This window comes from Trachemys scripta, chromosome 18, assembly GCF_013100865.1.
Source record: "Trachemys scripta elegans isolate TJP31775 chromosome 18, CAS_Tse_1.0, whole genome shotgun sequence".
NCBI classification, from domain to species: Eukaryota; Metazoa; Chordata; order Testudines; family Emydidae; genus Trachemys; species Trachemys scripta.
The window spans coordinates 18827539-18849548 of record NC_048315.1 but is presented as its reverse complement, the minus strand read 5'-3'; the positions used below and the strand labels follow the sequence as shown (position 1 = coordinate 18849548).

At 51.0% G+C, this 22010-nt stretch overlaps 1 protein-coding gene across 1 annotated transcript in view; it reads right to left on the bottom strand.

Annotated features, from left to right (window-relative positions):
- Positions 1-1727: 1727 nt before the first annotated feature.
- SH2B2 (SH2B adaptor protein 2) overlaps positions 1728-22010 on the bottom strand; it is a 45022-nt gene continuing 24739 nt past the window's right edge. Inside the window, exons 4-9 of the mRNA XM_034752688.1 lie at positions 20036-20127; positions 17161-17255; positions 14162-14347; positions 13336-13529; positions 7870-8041; positions 1728-5129 (exon numbers count right to left, since the gene is read on the bottom strand). Of these exons, the coding sequence (XP_034608579.1) occupies positions 4816-5129; positions 7870-8041; positions 13336-13529; positions 14162-14347; positions 17161-17255; positions 20036-20127 (1053 nt within the window). The 3' untranslated portion in view covers positions 1728-4815. The remainder of the gene's footprint in view (positions 5130-7869; positions 8042-13335; positions 13530-14161; positions 14348-17160; positions 17256-20035; positions 20128-22010) is intronic.

Sequence of the window (22010 nt, the reverse complement as noted above, 5' to 3'; positions counted from 1 at the left end):
TATGAGGGTCCTAGAGCCAAGGATTCCATCCTGCTTCTCCTGAACATGGGATTGTATGTATGGGATGTATTAACAGGTGTGTTTTGAGCAAGACATGAGAAGTCATTCTTCCGCTCTACTCTGCTCTGGTTAGGCCTCAGCTGGAGTATTGTGTCCAGTTCTGGGCGCCGCATTTTTAAAAAGATGTGGAGAAATTGGAAAGGGTCCAGAGAAGAGCAACAAGAATGATTAAAGGTCTTGAGAACATGACCTATGAAGGAAGGCTGAAAGAACTGGGTTTGTTTAGTTTGGAAAAGAGAAGACTGAGAGGGGACATGATAGCAGTTTTCAGGTATCTAAAAGGGTGTCATAAGGAGGAGGGAGAAAACTTGTTCACCTTAGCCTCTAAGGATAGAGCTAGAAGCAATGGGTTTAAACTGCAGCAAGGGAGGTCTAGGTTGGACATTAGGAAAAAGTTCCTAACTGTCAGGGTGGTTAAACACTGGAATAAATTGCCTAGGGAGGTTGTGGAATCTCCATCTCTGGAGATGTTTAAGAGTAGGTTAAATAAATGTCTATCAGGGATGGTCTAGACAGTATTTGGTCCTGCCATGCGGGCAGGGGACTGGACTCGATGACCTCTCGAGGTCCCTTCCAGTCCTAGAATCTATGAATCTATGAATTGCTTTACCAGCTGTCTGGGCCTTGACTGAGGAGTTACCCAGAACTGGCCAAGGTCCTGTCCGTACTGCAACGGTGGGGTTTGTAATCACCCCAATCACCTGACCTGGTTACAAGAAACTGGGTCCAGCAGCTTGTGCCTCTGCCCTCATCAGGCTGCCTAACTGTGCTTGTGCCAGGGCATTCGGGGAAAATCCAGACAATGCCTCAGCAGCGGAGAGAACGTCGACTCCAGAGGATATAGGACCACGTGCCACAGACAGCAACGGAGCAGGGGGCTGGCTGCGGTTAGCGGCTCACAAGAGACCTCTAAAAACAGGCTACAACTAGCAGGAAGCACCTCGGATCCATGACACAGAAGGGTCACCGTTGGCACAGCACCGTGGACCACTTGGAAGTGCTTTGGTGCCCAACAGTGCTCCAGCCACCGCCATTTGAGGCACTGTCAGTGCTGCATGTGAAAGAGGAAGAAGAGTCTTGTGGTTAAGGCTCTATCTGGGGAGCCACAAGACCTGGGTTAAATTCCCAGTTCTGTTTACTCCCTTTGTGACCTTGGGCACGTCACGATCGCTCTGTGCATCAGCATCCCCAGCTGTTAAAACAGCCAACAGGTACTTCCTTCCCACCCTGTGTAGGCTGGACGCTCTTTGGGACAAGGACCATCTCTTGCTCTATGTCTGTACAGCCCCTAGCATAATGCAGCCCATGTCTCAGTTGGGACTTCTTGGTGCTACCGTTCTACAAATCATAAACAACCTATTCACTCACACAGGGCGTGTGGTCCACGACTGGGCCTCCTACGCGCTCAGGGACGCTGGAGCAATTTGTCGAGTGGGGGTGCTGAGAGCCATTGAACCAAACTGGAAATTGTGTATATGATGGAAACCATTTCGAGCCAGGAAGGCCGCCACACCCCTAGTTACAGCACCTCTATACGCACTCTGAGAAGCTAATATGGCAGCCGGCACTCTTCTAGCAAATCCAGGGAAGCCCCTATAATCACTTTCAATGCAGTGTCTTGGTTCAAGTGGTTTTATTTCAAAACTGGAACTCAATTTTTCCATTTGTTTTACAAGTTGCTTAAATAAATTTAGTTACTCTACAGAACATTACACTTTTCCCTACTTCCCCCTATTTACAAATCAACATATTTGCTTGTAGATCATTTGCTACCCCCTTTCCCGCTTACCCCACCCCAAGGCGGAATGGGAAAAAGCCGCCAACCGGCGAAGGTCTCCGAGGCAATGCTTTGCCTCTGTCCGGCCAGCTCGCTGAGTCTGTCTGGAGGAGGAGAATGGCAGCAACCATTCAATAGCTGGACGCGCCCCGTCAGTTCCTTGGGGGCGCAAACACAGCAGGTCTATTTCAAACTCGCTACCTGCCTTTCTCTGCAGCACAGGATGGCATCTGTTCGCATATCGCACGGGCTCCTCTGTATGTGACCCCCCTAGGCTGGGCTGCTGCAGCAGGCAAATAAAAACCCCAAACTAAATCAAACCCCTCCCGCTGTCCCTTCCAGAGCCTTTGAAAGCAGAAGTGGCTGTAAGCAGAGGGGGATGGGCAGCCGAAGGCTCCACTCCCCCCATCCTGCTTCAGGGGCACAACACTTAAGCAGGTGGTGCAGGCTGGCCCAGAAGACCCATTCTTTGCCTTTGCAAGTGGGGGGCAGGGGAGGGGAAGAGCTGGCCACAGGAAAGGGGAGGGGGGGAGAGATGAGGACACATTTTGCTGGCTCAGGAAAGAAGGCACCAAAAAATGCCAAAGGAACCATTGAGTGGGACTCAAGGCCTTGTCTACACACACAAGTTGTGCTGCTTTAACAACACCTGCAGCGCAAACCCTCCCTAGTGTGGACTCTGTTGGACTGGTAGATAGGTGCTTACACCATATAACTTGTTCCCATATGGAATAATATATAGTGTTAAAAGGCAGCTTTCATAATACCTAGCTCTTATATGAGGCTTTTCATCAGTAGATCTCAAAGCACTTTACAAAGGAGAGGTCAGTCTCATTATGCCAATTTTACAGATGGGGAAACTGAGGCACAGAGACAGGAAGTGACTTGCCCAAGGTCACCCAGCAGGCTAATAGTAGAACTAGGAACAGAACCCAGGTCTGCTAAGTCCCCGTCCAGTGCTCAATCCATTTTGCCACACATGCACACTAGAGGTGTACTGGTGTAACAATTTCAGTTTAAATAAAAATACACACACCAGGCCCCAGCCCACCAACTGACATAATTATATCAGCATTAAATTGGTGTGTAGACCTGGCTTTAAGTGCTGGCTCTCTGCCCGGGGGAGTTTCATCCAGCCATGAATACATATTTTTTGTTTTAAATTAAAACCAAAAGCATACCAACCAAACACTTCAGTTATTTTATCTATGTATACAGCAAGAAACAGCCCTCTTTTCTCCAGCTCGCTCTTCTTAGGCAGTTAAGTTTAATGGGCAATAGTTTCAAAAGTAGCCCCTGATTTTCAGTGCCTCAATTTTGGGGAGCCCAACCAAATTTTCACTAACTTCTAACAGAGTAGAGGGGGCCTGGCCCTCCTGAAAATGAGGTTCCCTGGGCATCTCCTGTTGGGGACCCAAACACTGGAGCACCCCCGCCAAAATGTGTGACCACTTGAAAATCTGGGCCAATGTCATATTTTAAAAGCTCTGTCTCTAGGGGATGGAACTGATTGAATTTGCCATGTTAGCCAAAAGGTGCATTTGCAATTGTGTTCCTCTTAGCAACGACAATGGAACATACAGGGGTTAGCCATGATTGGGATTCAACCAGGAACTTTCACATTGGTGTATGTGTGTGTCAGAGAGAAAGAGCATGCACGTAAAAGACTGAGTGAGTGAGAGAGAGAGAATATGCATAAGAGACACATGTGCATATGTTACCAAGAAGCCATTGACAAACGGGGGGAAGTTCAGAGAACATAAACACAAATGATCAGGGCCTGAGGAGATGGCTTTAGAAGGAAATACTAACAGAACTTCAAAGATACAGGCTGGATAAGAGGTGACGGCAGCAGGGGGATTTTATTCCACCCCTCAAGCAGCTGTAGGATTTAAAAAACCAAGAAGGAAAAGGAATTTTAGGGTGGATAAAGTGAAGAAAAGGAAAATATAGGCTGGCTATCAGGAAAAACTTTCTGACAGTCAGATGCATTAGGCTGTGGAATAATCTCCCCCCGGGTTTGGAACTCAAGTGGACAAATCCCCCTACATTTCCTGCAGTGAACAATCTTATAATAGCAATGGAAAGGGACCAGATAGTTGGATGGGTCTTTTCCATCCCTGACTGGTGTGTGTGTGGGCACGTTCTCTGTGCTAGCAACAAAACTACCTTGGCGAGATTTGTCATGTACAAGGTCACCTCAAAACGTTACTAGCCTGCAGTGTCTTGTTTGCAGAACTCAAGGTAATTATCCCTGAAGGGAAGTAACTGTTTGAGGTGACCTTGACTACTTTCCAACACTGGCAACGTCTAGTCCTTTCCATCAAGGAAACGCCAGGAGATGCTTTCATTGTGCACAGCTAAGGGAAGAACGATATAAATCAAAGCCATGAATTCCTATTCCAGGAGAACCACTGCATGTTACTAGACCCAAACGGGAAGTGAAAAGTCCCGATCCGACATCAGACAATGGAGAGACAAGCAGGCGAGTCTTCGTAGGAGTTAAGGGAACTGATCACAAGCTGACAAGGGCAGAGAGCGGGCACTGCTGACCCTAGAACAGGTCCCTTAATGGCACTGGTTTCTTTGGCCTTCTGAGCTCAGAGCACGAGCCAGATCTAGGGAGCCGTGAATGTGTTTGGTTGGGACAACCCCAACGTGGTTGCCAAGCTGGCGAGTCGCTCATCGTTCAAACCATTCTCTGAGCTGCCAGGGGGAGACAGGACAGCCCAGGTCCATTGCTGGTAATGGATGGAGTTGGCACCAGTGAATCGGACACAGAGGTGAGGGGCACGCCAGAGAGTTGTCAAGAGAGTGGGGACAGCCCAAAGCTTTGGGCCATGGTGATATGTAAACATCCACTGGGGGAGGGAGGGTCGGAGATTGGAGCCAGGCTCATCGGCAATCCTCATGAACCACAGCTGCATCGGTAGGCCAGGACACCCCACACAGAGGGCTGGCCTCCACTCTGTGACCCCTCAGTAGAAAGAATACTGGTTCTCAACCGCCCTGGTCCTGTTGCGCGAGCCGTCACTCTCGTGGTAGTCGTCCGCGCTAACGCTGGGCGACTCCAGCAGGCGCTCGGTGCTGTTGCTGCGGCTCCGGGCGCTGAGGGTCCCCTCCATTCGGTGGTACAGAGGGTGGCCGGTGGAGGAGGAAGAGGCGACAGCCCCCTCCACGGGCGACGCGGGCTGGAAAGGGCCTGGCACAAAGCTGGAGAAGTAGTGTTGGGACGGGAGGTCGCTCCTGCAGCTGGGCTGTTGGGAGGCAACAGCTGGAGCAGGGCTGGCATCTGCAAGGTGAAACACAGAAGAGTCACGTGCACGGCGAATGTTTTACAAGCCGTTCAGTGCTGGACTGACAGCTGTGGAGAGAGGAGTTCTCCAGCCCCAGGGCACATACCACACAGGGACGCTTGCCCCGCACAACCCTGCCAATATGCTTTGCACTCACACAGCACCTGTCATCAGAGGGTCTCGTGTGCTTTACACAGGTGACTGTCATTAGCCCCAAGTTACAGGTGAGGAAACTGAGGCACCCAGGGGATAGGTGGAGGGGGTTTTGCCCAAGGCCACCCAGCAAGTCAGTGACCGTCAGGACTTCAGATCTGCTGCAGATCTTCCAACTCCTAGACACTAGGTGATGTGGTCTCCCATGCCCTCAACCAGTTGAAATATGGAGCCAGGCCCTGGGAGTGGCCATGCTGCACTGGGCATGGGAGGAAGGGCAGCGTGGTACTGGCATGGGCTGCTTTATCAACTAAGGCGCTAGCTCATTGTCCCTGCCCATCTCGCAGCGCTTTGCAAACTCTGGCTCGGCCTCACAGCACCCAGGCCAGGCGAGGGAGCAGGCAGGATCACCCGCGACACTGCAGGCAAGTCCCCACATAAAGTCAGCGGGAGAGCTGAGAAAGACGTTAGGTCTCCCAAATCCCACGCCAGCTCCTCGCTGCAGATCCCCCAGTGGTTCCGACTCCAGTGCTCGGAGGCCAGGAGCTCCATCCTGTCCCTCCCAGCCTCTCACACTGACCCCCGGCAGGACACCGACGAACCTGCTCTCAGTTGATTTGGGTCTTGGCCAATCTGGGGACAGCCGCCCTCTGAGTCGGCTGCGTGAAGCCACGCAACCCTCGTTGCCTGCCGCGGGTGAGTGCAGCTATGGGCCCTACCTTGCAGGCCTCCGAGGGCAAAGGGGTGGCTCCTTCTCCCCAAGCACAGTGGCATAGTCCCTCCGCTCTCATGGCAATGCCCTGGCCTGCCCCATACCCAGCTGGGACAGCACTGGGCTGTGTAGGTCTCACCTCGGAAGCCCTGTGCGTCGCTAACACAGCAGGGGATTGAGAAGCTGGTGCAGCTAAAATGCCTCCAAGGGGAGCACAAAAATCTACGGGGCCAAGAGGCGAGGGCAGAAAGTGCCAGCGCTGTAACTTTGCCCCTTCTACCTCCAACTGCACAAGTGCTCAGCGAGTCTGGATGGGACGCGCGGCCTAACGCCCCCGCTCCCCAGTGGACCCCGGATGGGGACCTGGAACAAGATCAGGCCCATCAGGTTTGCATCATCTTGAGCAGATCCCCCCTCACTACTGTAGCAGGGTGTGGGGAGGACAGCAGCTGATGTGGGGACTCCTGGCAGCATGTCCCCCCGGAGGGATTGCGGGGCGTGAGGGGTGTGGGTGACAGCCCAGAGGCAAGGGGATTCTGCACAGATCTGGTGGCACCCCAGAAAACCAGGCAGGTCTTGGAGAATACCGAGGTCCTTGGGGGACTGGGCCCCCTGCCACTTCCTATGCAGACGGAAGGAACTGGGAGACAACACTGAGCCCCATATGAAGGCTATGTAGGGGAGCACTGACCTCTGTGTCTCATTACGGCCCCCATGGCTCTCTGGGATTGCTCATTTGAGGCGTGGGTTTTAAAGGCATCCACCCTACACCAGTTTGGAAGCAGCGCAGCCCCAAAGGATCACATCCCCTCAGGACACAAGGTGCTCAGGGCTCTCGCCCGGTTCAGCCCTTCAAGATCTGATCAGACACCCGACACAGGTAATAAAATTCTTCCCACAAGGGCCCACCTAACTGCATCTCGAGTGACTTCACTCGCCCTGCCTCATCAAGCATGTGCAACAGGCCATTCAGCACATCCCTTATCACCGGAGCAGAAAATACACACACCGGCCCCAGAACGCTCTGGAGAGACACGGGGATGGATACACACACAGAGCTCTTTTAGATTTGCTACATATGGAGGCAGCACCTCTAGTGGTTAGAGCAGAACACTGGGCATCTGTAAGGCCAGGTACATGGTTGTCAGTAGGGACTGAACCTAGGACCTGTGGATGCTAAAGCCCGCACCATTACTGCCTGAGTAAAGCAGCTGGCTCTGCTAGCCAGGACTGTAGCAGGCTCAACCTCTATATATGGCCTGGCCACCACTAGAAGGGGCACATCCACATCCAGGATGCTGGTTTCTATTCTAATCCCTTGCTGTAGGACCCTGAGCAAGTCAGAATCTCACTGACCCTCAGTTTGTCTCGCTGTAAAATGGGATAATAGACACAGACCCACTTTCATACCGTGCTTGGAGATCCCTGGATGAGAGATACCAGAAATTCCACCCCAGCCCATATCAAAGGGCGCCAGCCTGTAAAGCCGGCTTGGTCCTTCTAGCCAGGGAATCTTGGATGCGGTTCCTTCTGGAGCCAGACACCATCATTCCTGAGGTGGCTGCTGGTCAGAAGAACTCCAGGGCTAAGTGAAGTGCTCCTAGCCCCACTCCCCAAGGGTCAACAGAGGGGCAACACCTTGGAATAAGCAGCACAGCTTTGGGGAAATGGTATTGGAGGGGAAAACACGAGAGAGTCTTTTGCTTTTGGATGGTTGCAGGAAACTTGGTGCAAACACGTTTCTCCTGGAGACGGCCCTGACCCCAAGTCCTAAGATCGCATCCGGATCTGAACTCAGGCCCATCTCCAGCTCTCCTCACTCATCTCCTGTGCAGGATCACGAGGGAGGCCGTGCTAGCTGGGTGACCTACCAGAGAAGGGGCCCTGCGCCACGACGTAGCTGCGGAGAGTGATGTCAGCTGAGCCGCCGGACTCCAGGGGGATGGGGTGGGTGTGGAAGTGCCGCAACATGTCGAAGATGGTCTGGAACCAGAGGTGCTGCACGTGGCACTGGCCATTCTCGTTCAGGGACAGCCGCAGGTGCTGCAAGAGAGGAGCGCAGTGAAGCAGATAGGCCGGCCAAAGGGCAAGTCCCCCACAGCCGTGGATACTGACCCAAGCGTTATTTCTGCCACAGATCATGCACGTGGCTCGGTTCCTTCATGTGCTGGGTAGAACATTTACAGCCCCCCCAGTCCAAAGGCGACTGGTTATCTACAAACAAAATTGTTTTTTCCGCTTCGCTAGCGATTTGGCTCAAAACAGGAAGATCTCACGTTTCAGAGCATGTCGCATGAAACTGATTGGCTGCCAAGCAACAGTTGCTATGACCCATTCAGAAAGCATCTGGTCAGGGAAGCCGGCCTGTCGGGTTACCAGCAGTATGAAACCGAAGTGTTCTTTGAGCAGAGTGGGAAACAAAAAGCAAAGCACCTTTACCAAAAAAAAAAATAATAATAATAAAAATCTGGAATAGAGGCTGCACAAAGAGAACATACAGCAGAGAGCTTCTGCTCTGTGACCTTTCATTGACACTAGCACGGCTGCATGCAAGTTAAAGTGCAACTGAATTGCAACTGCAGTGCAAGACATTTGCTGGGAAATCAAGGGCCATTTGCCCTAGTTACCACTTTCTGCAGTGGAGTGGCCTGTTAAAATGTTACCACTTCACCCCTATGGGGCAGTATTCCTTATAAACACTGCACGTTTAAATGGCCTTTCTGAGTTGCAAGTCCCCGCAGTGAAGTGTGAGGTTCCTCTGCATAGCTCCTACCAAACTCAGGGGTGTGTACTGTGTTTATGAATAAGCCCAGGAGATTTAAAAAGGACCCTACATAGTGTGCCCCCTGGTGGAGAGGTGACAAGGCTTGGCTGCAATAAAGAACAGGATTTTCTATTGGGGCTGCTGGATACTTCTCTCTGGCTCACCTAGCTGCCAGACCACCTAACACAGCCTGTGCTGCCCAGTGTCACCATACAGGGTCTCCCCTCAGTCCTGGCCTGGGCAGCCATGGAAGGAACTGCTGACTACCCCCCACACCTCTCCCTTCCAAGTGTCTTGGCTCTGGTGAAAGATGCCAGATTAATAATCGTGCGAAACGAAGCCCAATGTTCATCCTCAGCAGTCGTGATGTGAGCTTCCTGGCTGGGCTCTCAACCCAGAGCCTGGGAGGGCAGCTCAGGGGTGACGCAGCAGTTCTGTGGTAGGCCCATTCAGTGCTCTGCGGTCGGCCCACCAGCACGAATTGCAAGGGGCGCTTTTTGTGATGCAGACGCTCGTTCACACATAACTAGCCTGAGCCTGCAACCCCGACTTCTGAACAGGCATGGCTGCATTGGAACCAGTCACCTAGAAGCTAAGAGCTCCACAGTCTGTAGAGCCATCTCAGTCCCCTAGGCCGGCAGCCTTTAGGTAGAACATAACCACACACCAGAGCACACCTTAGAAAGGGGATGTCTGGCTCTTTCTTAGTAGTCTGGAAAGCTGCCTTACATCCCCTTCTATCCGAGCTAGGAGAGACACATGCACCATCCCTGGATCTCACTGGCGCACCCGCGAGCTAATGCTTCCTCTGACGCCAATGACAAACTCTCTCTGGTGTCAGTGGGAGCAGCCTGGAAAAGTCAGACATAAGCTGCAAATCCTCAGATTATCTGGCAGACAAGGGTGCATCCTACTCCCAAAGTTATGTTCTCGGCTGCATCCTTCCCCCTCACCTTCCCAGCACGAGGAGTCCCATTAGCAACAATGGGACAGATGACCGTACTAACCACGGTAACGCAAGCAGGATTTGGCACACAGACAAACTGTATCCAGCAGCCTCTCTGTTGTACTGTAAGTCAGGAAGCTGGTTCAGCAATCTCCTATTAAAAGATCTGTTCCCCGGGCTCGGAAGTCCATTCCGTGACTGTTTATCAGGCTGGCACTGAAGGTTTGAATTTGACGGGGCTCTGGATTCTTCTCCCCTTGTGTTAATATCTTTAAAACCAGGCCTGTTTTTCAAGCTTCAGAAGTTGCATCAATGTATTTTGGGAATGGAGTGGTGGGGCAGGCAGGGGATGAATTTGGAATATGCAAAGATAAACAGAGGCCCTTAATCTCGGGTGTGAGCTGAGCAGTCTTGAGGGAGGAGCCCCCAGAGGAGTCAGGCCTGGAGAGAAGGTTGGAGCTCAGCTTTGTTATGCTGCACTTGATTTCTTTGTGAATAAAGCCAAGCCGGAGGAAAGGGGGTAGTTAGCAAGTCGACATGCTGGGTGACTGTTGATTTAGATCAGGGTAGGCACGGAACCTGCACCCAAATCCGAATTCAGCAACAGGACACACGGCATGTGCAGATTTGGAGCAAACAATTATGTTCTAAAAATAAAACAAAAAATATGTATGGAACAAGAGCTTCCTCTCTTGGGGCCTGAGAGGTGCTGAGCCCCCACAATGTTCCCTGAAACCAGGTGGAGTAGAGAGCGCTCAGCATCGCTCAGAACCAGGCCTGACATGACTTACCAAGGCTAACACTTGCCAGGGGGACATCTCCTTTGGCCCTGCAGAGTTGCGAGCGCTCAGAGCTCCCTGAGCCCTAACCCATTTCAGGAATGTCTCTCTTTCCCCGTCACCCCGACCCAGGGCTTAGCAGGGTGGCTGCTGGACCAAGCACACCCCTGCGATGTCTAATAAGAGAGGATTTGCACTCAACTCTGCCACTGAAACCTGACAGGTTTCTACTTCACTGAACCCCCTCAGACGTCACCCACAGCACCATTCAGGCGAGGGCATTTCGCTTTCACGCATCAGGCCAGGAAACTGTGCGGCCCGCACCAAAGGACTAATAGATGTCTCCATGGGAGATTAACTAGCACATCACCAAGGGGAGAACTGATGCCCCTTCGCTAGAACGTGGACACTTGCGAGAGTCATTGCTACCGAGCCACTCAGGCTGTCCCAGCATTTAGGGCCATCGATACCAAGCAGAAACAGAAGAATAAAAGGGAGGCTTTTAATCCAGTGATCTCAAAGCACCTTGGAAAGGGAGCCAAGTATCCGCCCAGTTTTGCAGAGGAGCTGGGAATGGAGCTTGAGTAACCTGCCCATGGTCACTCAGTGAGTCAGTGGCGGAGTAGGGAATAGGCTGCAGATCTTCAGAGTTGTCCCCTGAGCTAAGTACGAGGTCCAAGTTGTTCTGCTGGGATCTCTTCTCCCGCTGGACAATTAAGCAGTGTCAGCCTTTCACTGGCTTGCAGGCTAGCGGCATCATCTCGCTGCTGACCCACAGCTATGCTGCATGGTACCATGGAGTTAGGCCAGCCACGTTACAGAGGGACAGACCGCAATGGGTGCTGACAGAGTCGCATAGTCCGTGCTTAATCCAGGGCATGTCAGTCATACACCGCATAAAAAAAGGTCTGCGTTAGGCACACAAAAAAACAGCCAGCAAGAACAAACGGGCTTTATATTAAACAACAACAACAACAAAAAGCAGGCCTTGCTCTGATCTTCCTATTGTGCCGTTCCTGGCAGGCTGGCACTGGGAGAAGGCACTGCCAGCATTGTTTCTTTTAAAGCCTTCCTGCCTTAGCAGAGCGCTGTCAAATCTGCAAGATCTCAGTGGCTCAGCATTTCCACTCCCAGCTTCATGTTCGGAGCAGCCAAACAAAGCCCTAGATAGTGGCTGCATTTCTCTTGGGGGGTGGTTAATGCTCACTTGGGAGCTGAGCCCAGAGACTAAACTGCAATTGCGTGGGCTATTGGCAAAGTGGGTGGTTTGGGGTCCCCTTGGGCGTTTTACTCTCTATTCATTAGAGCTGGTCTGGCAGGGCCCCCTCTGGCAGCATCATGAGCCAACAGGAAGCTTTCGCTTCCTCCTACACTCTAATCCTCCAGGGCTGCTCTCAGTCCTCTCCCCGCACGGAGCGGCTCATTCACTCTCCTCTAGCACTGCAGCCTTGCTTCCCACTGGCTCCCTGGGCTGCTCCAGGTGGCTAACATCCAGCTTCCTTTAGAGCCCCCACAGGCTTCCTTCGCAAGGGGTTTGGTAGCCCCAGTGTCCTGGCTACATTCCAATTCTGGTAACCACCTGACAATCCCTTCCTCACTTTCAATTGGATCCAGGTCCCTCACATCACTCTGGGGAGGTCTTCACTGCAGCTAGAGGTAGACATATGCACACTAGCTCTGATTAGGGTAGCCGGGGCAGCGCAGGCGGCAGGAGGGGCTGGCCACCCTGAGTACCCTCCCGTCCGAGATCTAGGCCCGTACTCAGGCCATTAGCCTATCCTGCTACCCTGCAGCTATGTTGCTATTTTTAGCACGCTAGCTCAAACAAAGGTAGCACACATATATCGACTCAACGTACCCTCCGTACTGACTCAGTATTTCTGTGCCCTGTTAAAAGGGGTCAGCGTTCCACCCCAGAGATAGCTGCATTTCAGTGATGGTGAGTTAATTCCTGTTCATTACACAGGTCTCCATCTTGCCTTCACATACAAGGGTGTCACTTCCACTGAAATCAATGGGAGCTTTGCCTAGAGAAGCTGGGGTCAAAACTGATCTGTAGTGTTGTAGCCCAGTAGACTGCGCACTGGACTGGGACTCATGACACCTGGGTTCTATTTCTAACTCTGCCATTGGCCTGCTGGGGGACCTCAGGCAAGTCATGTCCCTCCCTGTGCCTCAGTTTCCCCATCTGTAAAAAGGGGCTAATGATACGGACGTCCTCTGTAAAGTGCTTTAAGATCTAACAATGAAGAGAATGAGGTAGTAGTAGTTTGTGGAGTGCTTCCAGTTCTGGTAACCACCTGACCATCCGGACCTCTGGATAAAAGGCCACACATAAACTTTAGCTCTTTTCATTCCCCCTTATGCAGCACAGAACTAAAGAGACAGAGAACCACTTGGAGACAGCATTTCTCTTCCCTTCCTGTCCTAATTTGTTATACAGCATGGCCGTGTGTTTTAAACAGGTGCTACGGGTCCTCTGCAGAGGTGGCCACATTTCAGCCACAGATAGAATGGATCCTTGTGCATCATTCTGGGATGAAAGGCATTTTCAAGGGTCAGAGGATTATTCGTGTTTGGGGATCTCGGCAATCCCAAAAAAGCCCAGTCAATAACGACACTTCCGAGCATCTTTTTAGAAGTCAGCAGAGCCATCCTGCTTCCAAGCCCCACTGTAATCAGACAGGTAGGCCAGACAAGCCCCCTGTCCTGCTCCCTGCACGCTACATGTCGGAGTGACGCTGAGAGGTGGAAAGACAAACTAGGGATAGCATCAGAGAACAGTGGGTGAGTGCTGCTAGTGCAGTTCTAAAACCAATGAAATAATCAGCATCACAATGGCACTTGCCTTTGCTTTCCCCTGGAAGTTAAAAGTCAGCACATATTCGCCTGGTCGAGTTTCACTCTGCCGAATGACAAACAGACCGTGACTCCTGGTCCCACCGAAGAGCACCAGCTGGGCGGCTTTGATCCGTGACAGCGTCCCGTGGAACCAGGGGAAATCTGAGAGGTTGATCTCCGCTTCTGTCTCGCTTTCGTCCCCTGTACAGTTGGAAAGGGGCAAAAGAAAGGCCGTTTAGAGAGGGAAATGTTTGTCTTTCGAAAGGGATGGCAGCAACAGTGAATAGACTGCGGAGCTCTGGCAGAGGACGTTCTGGCTATTCCAGCAGGCCCAGGACGTCATGCTGGGAAGATAACATCTGAGCAGGCTGGCTACTGGGTGCTCCACTCAATTCCACTGAAAGAGTGGCCGGGCAGGGCAGAAAGAGGATTTCTATAAACTAATGGGCTCTTCTGGCTGGGAGCAGCAGGGCAAGGTTAGAACTGAGTGCACTCATCCCTCCCGGCCTGCACAACCTCCCCATCACCACCTCCCCACCAGCATTATTCCTGGGTCCACACCAGGCACACCCACCCTATGTATGGGCACCTCATGTACACACCTGTCCCCATGAACACCCCTTTCTTTAATTCGCCACCTCCACCCTTCCCCCTCACACCCTTCGCTCTAATCAGAATGCAGCAGTGCTGCTCAGGGCTTGCTCAAGAGACCCACGTTGCATTGCAACGGGATTTTTCCCTTTTCTTCTATTAATTGTGTCACACGCAGCAAATCAGCTGGAAGGTGGCCAATGTGGCTACCTCCCCCCGCCCCGCCAGAGCCTTGCAGGTACCTGCTAAATGACTGCTGGTGGCTGGCGACTCCAGGGTCTGCAGGAAGTTTTCCAGTGGTATGTGGGCCAGGTGTTCCCCCGAGGAGTCCCTGGCCCTGCCATGCGGGGCTGATATGACAGTGGCAGCGGTTGGGGTGGTGGGGTGGGTGGCGAGCACAGAACATCTGTCTGGAGTCCTCTGTACACCTGAAAGGAATGCAGGCTTTAATGGCTTAAAGCTCAGAGTTTCTCTGCAAATCAACCCACAGGCACCTGTCTTGGACCCACCAGATCGGTGCTACGCCCTCAACTTTGGAGCAGTTTCTTGGAGGACCCCTTCAGTTGTTATACCAATAAAAACTAGCAGGATCTTATTAAAGGGACAAGATAAAGATGCCACATTTATTATGATAATTTGATTTATGACCAATAACTAATATCTTAATCCTTATACACACACATTATACCTAATACCTATACACACACACACACACACACACTCACACATTCACACACACACACATCCATCAGATGTTCTGCAGCTGCTGCATAGTTACCAGTCCTGCTTGAGTTTGCAGCTTGGGTTCGTAGCTTGTGGCGGCTATCTGGCCAGGAAAGCCGAGCACAAGGACGAGCTGGGTCTCTGTTGGGCATGCACCGATGCCCTTCCATGTTGGCAGCAGAATATTACCCTCCTCCAAAGTTTTCCATCTCACCCATCCTTTTTGTAGGCTTTAGTTTGAATCCAGAGTCTATAGGTCTTGCTGTGTCATGCTGCCTTCAGGTTTGGTGATTGATCACCCGTCAATTGCAGACATGACTTTCAGACTCGGACCGGGCTTTGATCTTCCTTCTATTGCACCTTTTCTTTTTAAGGAGAATCCACCCTACTTTGTTAGGGCTCTTGTCTGCATCTTCAGCCGTTGGTGTTTGAACTCTATTTAATCAGGACAGGCTGGGGCTGGAGGTTGATTCCATCATCCATACATACCTCATTCACACATCTAAACTAAACTAATAAGATTACAGCAGGGTTTGCAAAAATGAAGGTTGCAGCAAGCCCTTACGAAATGGAGTAAGCGTTTTAAAATGGGGTTTGAATTACAATATGGCAAACAGTGAACAGAAGTCACAATATAGACAAGTATAATGGATGGCAAACAGTGAACAGAAGTTACACTGTAGGCAAGTGTAATAAATGGTGAACAGAAGTTACAATACTGAAACAGTGCAACAGTGATTTAAGCAGGAATTGGATTGATAGTGAAACTTACAAAGGCAGCTGACTGAACAACCATGGCTCTTAACAAGCATCTTAACTGTTAATTAGCCAGTTATTGGGGTAACCGGTTTTATGAATGAATATTGTTTCATTCATAAAACTTTATTTATGGTGTTACATTAATAAAGTGAACAATTAAAAACAATTTCATTCATTAGTTCTACACAGTGGGCCAGACCCCCAAGGGGTCTCGCTCCTCCTTCAGGGCAGGCCATGCAACCTCCCGAGACTGAGCCTCAGGGGCGCCAACACTCCTGCTTCACACCGCGAGCTCTGCTCAGCGAGTCCAACTGAGATCGACACCTGGTAGAGACTTATCCACCCACCAGGGATTAATGCACCTCACCACGTATTGACAGGGACACTCAGGCGGTGTTGTCAAAACAGGCAGGTTTATTAGTCACCCACAACGGAGGAAGTCCCTAGGGTAGCGTAGAGGAATGAGGGTTAAAGCATAGCCTGGTCTGGCTAGCCCAGAGCCCCAGCCAAGCTGAAGTGAAACTCCATTTTCCGGCTCTGTCTCTCTCTGTCTGCCTTCCTTAGCCTGTTCCCAGGTGAGTGAGCTCCCAGCTTCCTCCAGAAGCCAACACTTTATCCCCCCACCTCACACCTTCCAGCCCTTTGTTCTCAGGCCGGGGTCTTTGTTCAGCGTCCCTCTGAGAGGTGGGGAACTCCATCTCCCTGCTTACCGGGGTCAAGGTCTGATTGACTGGGTTTTCCGTTGATACAGGTTTGAATTTTCTATTGGTACAGTATCAGCCTTGACCAGTCCTTTTTAGAGACACATTCAGGCTCAGGCAGCTAGGTAAAAAACACACACACCCCTAGGTCTCTTAGCCTGCCCCCAGAGACAACTTAGTCCTCCCACCCCCCTCCACTGGGTAGCCATGCAAAATATAAGGGAAACTGAGGCAAACAGAGGCTTCATAAAATATTATAGAAAATCCCCATGTTGTCAGCACCACATTCAGTAATAACGGACTTGGTATATTGTCCTCTATGTGGTCTGCTCCTACTAGAGAGAGAAAGGTAGACAGTTGGCTGGTTTAGTTTTAGGGTTAGTTCGTGCCAGACTGGTCATCCTAGAGACTGCAGTCTTCCATTTACCCAGAGAATGGGTCCAGCCAAGCAGAGCCACTTTAACCCTTTCCTACATCACCCTGCCAACATGCTACAACCCTGCCCCGAAAGGACAACCTCTAGAAGTCAGAGAGGGTTGTTCAGTCTCAGACAGGCCATTCACTGTGCGGCTGTGTAGACATCCGATCTCATCCCTGCGGCGCCTCCTGCTGGTTGTCCAGGGAATTAGCTCTACCAGCCTCTCGAGCACCCTCTGCAGGCCGGTGATCCACCTTGTCCTCTACTGGCACCCGTGTCCCTCCCAGGACCCAGTGCCCCTATTACTGGGATGCTGCCCCCTGGCAGTACCCCACAGATCTGGGTCTCCCCTCCCTGGGGAACCCCCACCCACTATCCCCACCTTGCCTCAGCACTAGGACACTACCAGTCACCAACTAGCCCCCGCTCCCTGGGTTAGACTGCAGTATAGGCCACTCATCACTGGCAAGGGGGGTTTGGACCTGCTGCCTTGACCTAGCCCTGGGCTGCCCTCTGCAACCCCCAGTATCCCTTTTCTTTTGCGGTCAGCTGCGTTATTGCCTTGAAACCCAACCCAACACCACAAGATGACCAACATCTGAATCCAACATTTCTGGTGATTTTCTCCGGGTGTCCTTACCATCGGCCAGAAATTCACAGCTGCAGGAGGGTACCCTGCCTGGCAAGCAGGCTCCCTGCGCACAGGAGGAAAGTTCAATATCATCTCCGCTGTCCCTGTGAGGAAAAAGCAGAGCAGATGGTCACATGCAGGCTGTCACTCTCTGCAGACACACGCCTCACCGGGGACGGGGTGGGCGGGGAAGAATTTCCACTCTCACGTAGGAACCATGGTTCATTTGACTGATGTTATAATTCTGGGTAAATTCTAGCTCCGTGCACTCAGTTGGGTGCTCTGGATCTGTGCCATGAAACAACGGGCCCCAGCTCAGCCAGACGGCTGCTGTGCCTGGCTTGCCAGTCCCTGGGATGCAGGCCAAGCTCCCATGCTGGCCAGTAATGGCAGTGATTTGGAGGCCATTTGGATTGGAAGCGGAGTTCAAAGAGAGCATCTGGGACTGAACAGATGGGGGCAGGTAGGGAAAGCAGAGCAGGTGGGAGAGATGAAGGCAGGCCAACCCCAGAGGTGGAGGACACCCATCTGGAGATGGAGGAGCCGATGTTTAACATGGGGGGGGTGGAGTGGGAGCAAGATAGGCCTGGTGGACCTGGAGACAAGGTCTCTTGGGGTGACGGCAACAGCCAGTCCAACAGCGGGAACGTCTGACCAAATGACCCCCTATGGGAACAATGCGTGTGCACATCCCTGACCATTGGCTGATTGCCCCTGTCAGTCACAGCTGTGCCCGCCCCTTTAGCCTGATGCCATTGTCATGCAAAAAGCCACGCTCTCTTGAAATCCTATTTTTAGCCCGGACGCTCCCGATTGCCCCATTGCGGTGAGATGCGCCCTCCAGTCTCCGTTACTCTCCGAGCAACAGCCTCTAGCTGAACCAGGAGGACGCGTGCTAGTAGGCAGCTCAGGAAGCGGTTTGTGTTAGCGGTAATTGTTTGGGAGGGAGCTGCTGAATTATTTAGTAATCAGTGAATGAATCAGCAATCGGAGTCACTCAACTGCAACCCTTAAAAAAAAAAAAAAAAAAACCTCTGCAGAAAATGTGTTGACAGGGCATTGACGAGGTTTCCGATTCAAACCCTTGGCAAAAGGATCAAGCACAGCACACACAAGATGAATGAGAATTCACTCGTGGTGCTCACCGGGCGTGCCCGTGTGTTAAACATCCCAGAGCGCTCTACAAACCCAGGCCCTGATGCTGCAAATACTTATGCCCACGCTTAGCTTCGAGCCCATGCAGGGTCCCTGGCATGGCTGCAGGGCTGCTCACGTGCTGGAAGTTAAGCACATGCATGCCCATTTGCTGGATCGGGGCCCTTACTCCTGTGAGGGAGGCAAAGTATTTGCCCCCCATATTGCAAATGGGGAGAGAGCTGCGCAGAGATGTCAGAGTCACAGAGCACGGCAGTGGCAGAGCCAGGAGTCCTGGCTCCCATCCACTGCCTTAGCCCCTGGATAACACTCTTTACAAGCTGCAGGGCAGTGACCAAAGTGCATTAACGTGGTCCTCTAGACTCCAGAAAGCCCTTTGACACCTAAACCCTTGACCCTTCTGTGGGCTGGGCGCTCTCAGCTGAGGGCTCCCGGTTGCTCTCTCTAGCGGAGCAGAACATGTATAATGTGCTCCCAAGACAGGGATTCAATAAAAACCAACAGACCCCCCTTTCCCAGTTCCTCCCTTCACATCTGAGCCACCAGGGGATTCCCCCTCCCCCGTGAACAGCTTAGTATTTCAGACATGTTTGGAATTAGGATGGAGCCTTATGCTGCAGAAAGGCAGTTAAAGCCAAAGCAAATAAGTCTATTTGCTACTGTGAGATGTTTTTTTAAGGTATTTTAACCTTTTCCATGATGTTTTGAGGAGTCAAACACCCTCCCCTCCCCCCCCAAACTCTCAGTGAGACTAAGTCCATCTTCAACAGCATCTTGCAACCTAACAGCTACCATACCAAGCTGGTAGTAGGCTGCACACACAGGAATCACTGCCTGTCAGCGAAACCCGCAGCAGCTGTCTAAACCATAGCACTCCACAACAGCGTAGGAGAGGATGTGAAAACAAACGCTGTATCCAATTGCAACTGCAGGCAGAACCAGACTCTAACCCACCGGTTAGTGTGTGCAAGACATCTGGGATTCCAGTCACAAATAAGTCCCCACTTATAGGATGTCCACTATATTAGCTGACACACTGGGGATTTAAACTAGGAACTCCAGAGCTACAAACATGAGCTCGTTTAGCTAGAGAGACACGCCTCTATAGCTGCTGGCTGTAACAGGCTCAGATCCCCTGCGGCTCAGGCATAGATTGGGACCCCCAACACACACTCAGCAATGGGTCACGCAAGCACTGGGAGCGTGAGGGGCCTTGTTTCATCACAGAGATGACTGCTGGTTAGTACCAGTGTTTCTCTTCCAGTCAGCTGTATCTGAAAGCTGTTCCCAGTCTGCCAGGGCAGTAGATTGGTGGGTCACTCAATGACTAAAGCTAGCCAACCTTTTATGAATAAATTTTGTTGTTGAAAAAAATGGGCTTTAAAAAAAAAAAAAAAAAGCATTTTGGGGTGAAAAAAAATCGTTGACTTTTTTCATTTTTCTCTCTCTCTATCTGAGCACCTCACCATTCTTTGTAATGGATTTATCCTCACAACACGCCTGTGAGGTGAAGCAGTGTTGTTATCCCCACGTTACAAATGGGGAACTGAGGTACCAAGAGACTAAAGGACTTTCCTTGGGGTCACACAGAATATTTGTGGCAGAGCAGGGACTGACTCCAGATCTCTCGGGCCCAGGCCGTGCTCTAACCACTGGATAATCCTTCCTCTTCTGAGATGGAGAGGTGCTTTTTGAAACAGGGAGGGCAGCTTCCTCAAGTGAGCCTTACCCAGGGTCTATGCAGTCCTGGATATCCGCCACCCAGGAGTGTTTCTGGAGGGAGTCAATGGTTTCCAGGATATACTCAGCGCCATTCTCCACCTAGATGGGGAGAAAAGTGTGGGGGGGGGAAAAGACGCGGTCAATTTACAATTCCTTTACCTGTTTGAAATAGACTCTTCCTCACTTTGTCACCCACCCCAGAGATGTGAAAGGAGAGGAAAAATAAACTGCATAGCGCGATCAGACTGGACCGTGGAGTTAAGTAAATGCTCGTATCACGCCTTCACCCACCCCTGTAATGCAGCTACCTCTCTGGCGCATGGGCAGCTGTTAAATACCTCACAGCACATCAGTTCAAAATGGGAAGTGAAGGAGCATATTCTGTCCAATAGAAATTATGATGTGGGATGGAAGGGGAAATTTTCAGGCGTTTGACTGTAACTACCTAAATTGGAATTAGACAGAACTCTGGGACTAACATCCCTATTTCTGTGAAAGGTGCCATGGGATTTTTAATGGACATGACTTCAGTGTAAAGGCGCTTCTGAAAAAGACAGCCTAAGCCCAACCCCACAATACCCCCCCCTAACTCCATGCTGGAACATTAGCTCAACACTGACTCAGAGGAAAGAGCCGACTTACTGATCAACCAGCCTCACTTCCAGGCTTTCTTTGAAGGTCTCCCTTTCACATACTAACCAGGCCCAACTCTGTTTGGTTCACCACATCGGATACCACAGCCAGAGGCCGTATGGCCAACCCCAAGTGTTTGAAAATCACAAGTCAGCTCTCCATCCTCCCAAGAAAAAAATGCAAGATTATCTTAAAAATAATGAGATTTTTAAAAAAATGTAATATATTTTAATGTCTTGTTATTTGCTCTTGTTCCCAAGTTTTTGTCTGCAACCATGTGGGCTAAAAACATATGTGAAAAAATAGCAAGCTGACAGTCTCGTATAATCACATGACTCCAGGAGCTGGGGCTTTAAGTAAAAATACCAACAACCCAAAGATGTGACACAGCTGCAGAAGCTAGGGCTGGAAGGGGCATCATAAGTCACCAAGTCGAAACTCCTGCATCTCTGGCAGACTTTGCCCCATTCTACCCCACCAAGCATGTTATATGATCTGCTAACTGGACGAAGGCAGACCTGGCTCAGTCAGGGCATCACATAGCTGGCCAGGATGACCTTCTATCAAATGAGCCTAATCACATAGAGCTGAATCATTGCACCCAAAATAAACAAAAGTGAGAGCTGAGAGCGCCCAGCCCACAGAAGGGTCAAGGGTTTAGGTGTCAAAGGGCTTTATTTTGTTTATTTTGGGTGCAATGATTCAGCTCTATGTGATTAGGCTCATTTGATAGAAGGTCATCCTGGCCAGCTATGTGATGCCCTGACTTAGCCAGGCCTGCCTTCGTCCAGTTAGCAGATCATATAACACGACACTTGGTGGGGTGGAATGGGGCAAAAGGAGCTGCCAAAGCTCTGTTCAGGATCCCCAATCAAAGCCGGACAGCAGCGGGGAGCATGAATCTGTCCTCCTGCCAAGAACCAGACAAGCAAGCGCTGTGACTTAGCAATGCCTCCCCCAGCAGATATGCCCAGGGTGAGCAGGTGATTACTCCACTCCTGTGATTTACCTCACCGTAGGTGAAACTGACACCTACACTTTATAAGAAATAACACAAAATATGCCTGGAAGATTTGGGGATTCTTAAATAGTTTGAACAAAAGGAAAGGAAAGGAAACAAAACACAGTGTTTAGATATCTTGCAAGGCACTATTTTTCTTCACAGTGAAAGGAAATGTAAGCATACAAAAGGGAGCACTCAGTTAAAAGGTGTATAAATACATTTTGGCTGAAAGGAGAGACAAAGTGCAGGGCCAATTTACAAGGGAGGTCCTCTGAAGTAGAGAGGAAGGTTTTCCATTCACAAATATGTGCATTTCCTCTTCCCTCCATCATAAACCCACCGCTGC